At 44.1% G+C, this 875-nt stretch overlaps 1 protein-coding gene across 1 annotated transcript in view; it reads right to left on the reverse strand.

Annotated features, from left to right (window-relative positions):
• Positions 1–875, reverse strand: part of LOC119587685 (scm-like with four MBT domains protein 2) — a 13,020-nt gene that overhangs the window by 8,345 nt on the left and 3,800 nt on the right. Inside the window, exons 5-6 of the mRNA XM_037936364.1 lie at positions 459–732; positions 49–227 (exon numbers count right to left, since the gene is read on the reverse strand). Of these exons, the coding sequence (XP_037792292.1) occupies positions 49–227; positions 459–732 (453 nt within the window). The remainder of the gene's footprint in view (positions 1–48; positions 228–458; positions 733–875) is intronic.

Below are 875 nucleotides of genomic sequence, written 5' to 3' on the forward strand. Positions count from 1 at the left end.
CTACTTTCCTTCCCCCTATTTTAATTTATCTCTCTTGTGAATATTTACCTCCAAGGTGGTCCCTGGTGATGAATCCAATCTGGTGGCCTTAACCGAGGACTAAGGTAGAAGAGCCAAAACACAAGACCCGAGCAATCAGGCGTGTCATATCGCAAGAGCAGGCGTCCACCAACGTTGTCAATAACAGTCGCCACCCACCCGCATGATGGGTTTTCTTTGTACAATACCTGTGCATGAATATATACACTCTTAGGTGAACAAGAGAACAACATATTTCACATGCTTTTGATGTGCAATACACTATACTTTCTCAGTTAGAAGATTTGTTACTGCAAGACCTGTCTCCTGGCTTGTCACTTTTCTTTTAAGGGTTAAATTACTGTGTAAAACACACCGAGGTAAGAACTGTACTCTGGAGTATACCCATCATCGAAACCAAAACCGCAGAACCAACCAACCTCAACCTTCATGCCTTGCTTGATCCGCTCGACCGCCGTGTATCCTTCTCCGTCGAAGGCTTCTCCTGGTACCGATACCCCATGGTTCAGCGCTTCCTCCACTGCTACCTTGGCGTTTTGCAATTCACTTTCCTCAATCAGGGAGTCGATGAGGTCAGGCACAGGAGCCATTTCGATGTTGTGAAGTGCGCACCACCCTAGAGGATGAAGACCCCCTAAGGCCACCTCTTTCCAACACTCTACGTTTACAGAGGAATGTGTCACAAAGCGTAATCTGGTGGGAAAATCAAGAAGTTGGTGGAATGCATGTGGAGAAGAATGACTCACCTAATATTATGGCATTTACTCACTTACTTTATCTTTCTATGAATGAAAACCAAACAAAGCTTTAAAATAAAGAGCATACATATTCAAATA

The sequence above is a fragment of the Penaeus monodon genome, chromosome 23, assembly GCF_015228065.2.
Source record: "Penaeus monodon isolate SGIC_2016 chromosome 23, NSTDA_Pmon_1, whole genome shotgun sequence".
In the NCBI taxonomy this organism is placed as follows: domain Eukaryota; kingdom Metazoa; phylum Arthropoda; class Malacostraca; order Decapoda; family Penaeidae; genus Penaeus; species Penaeus monodon.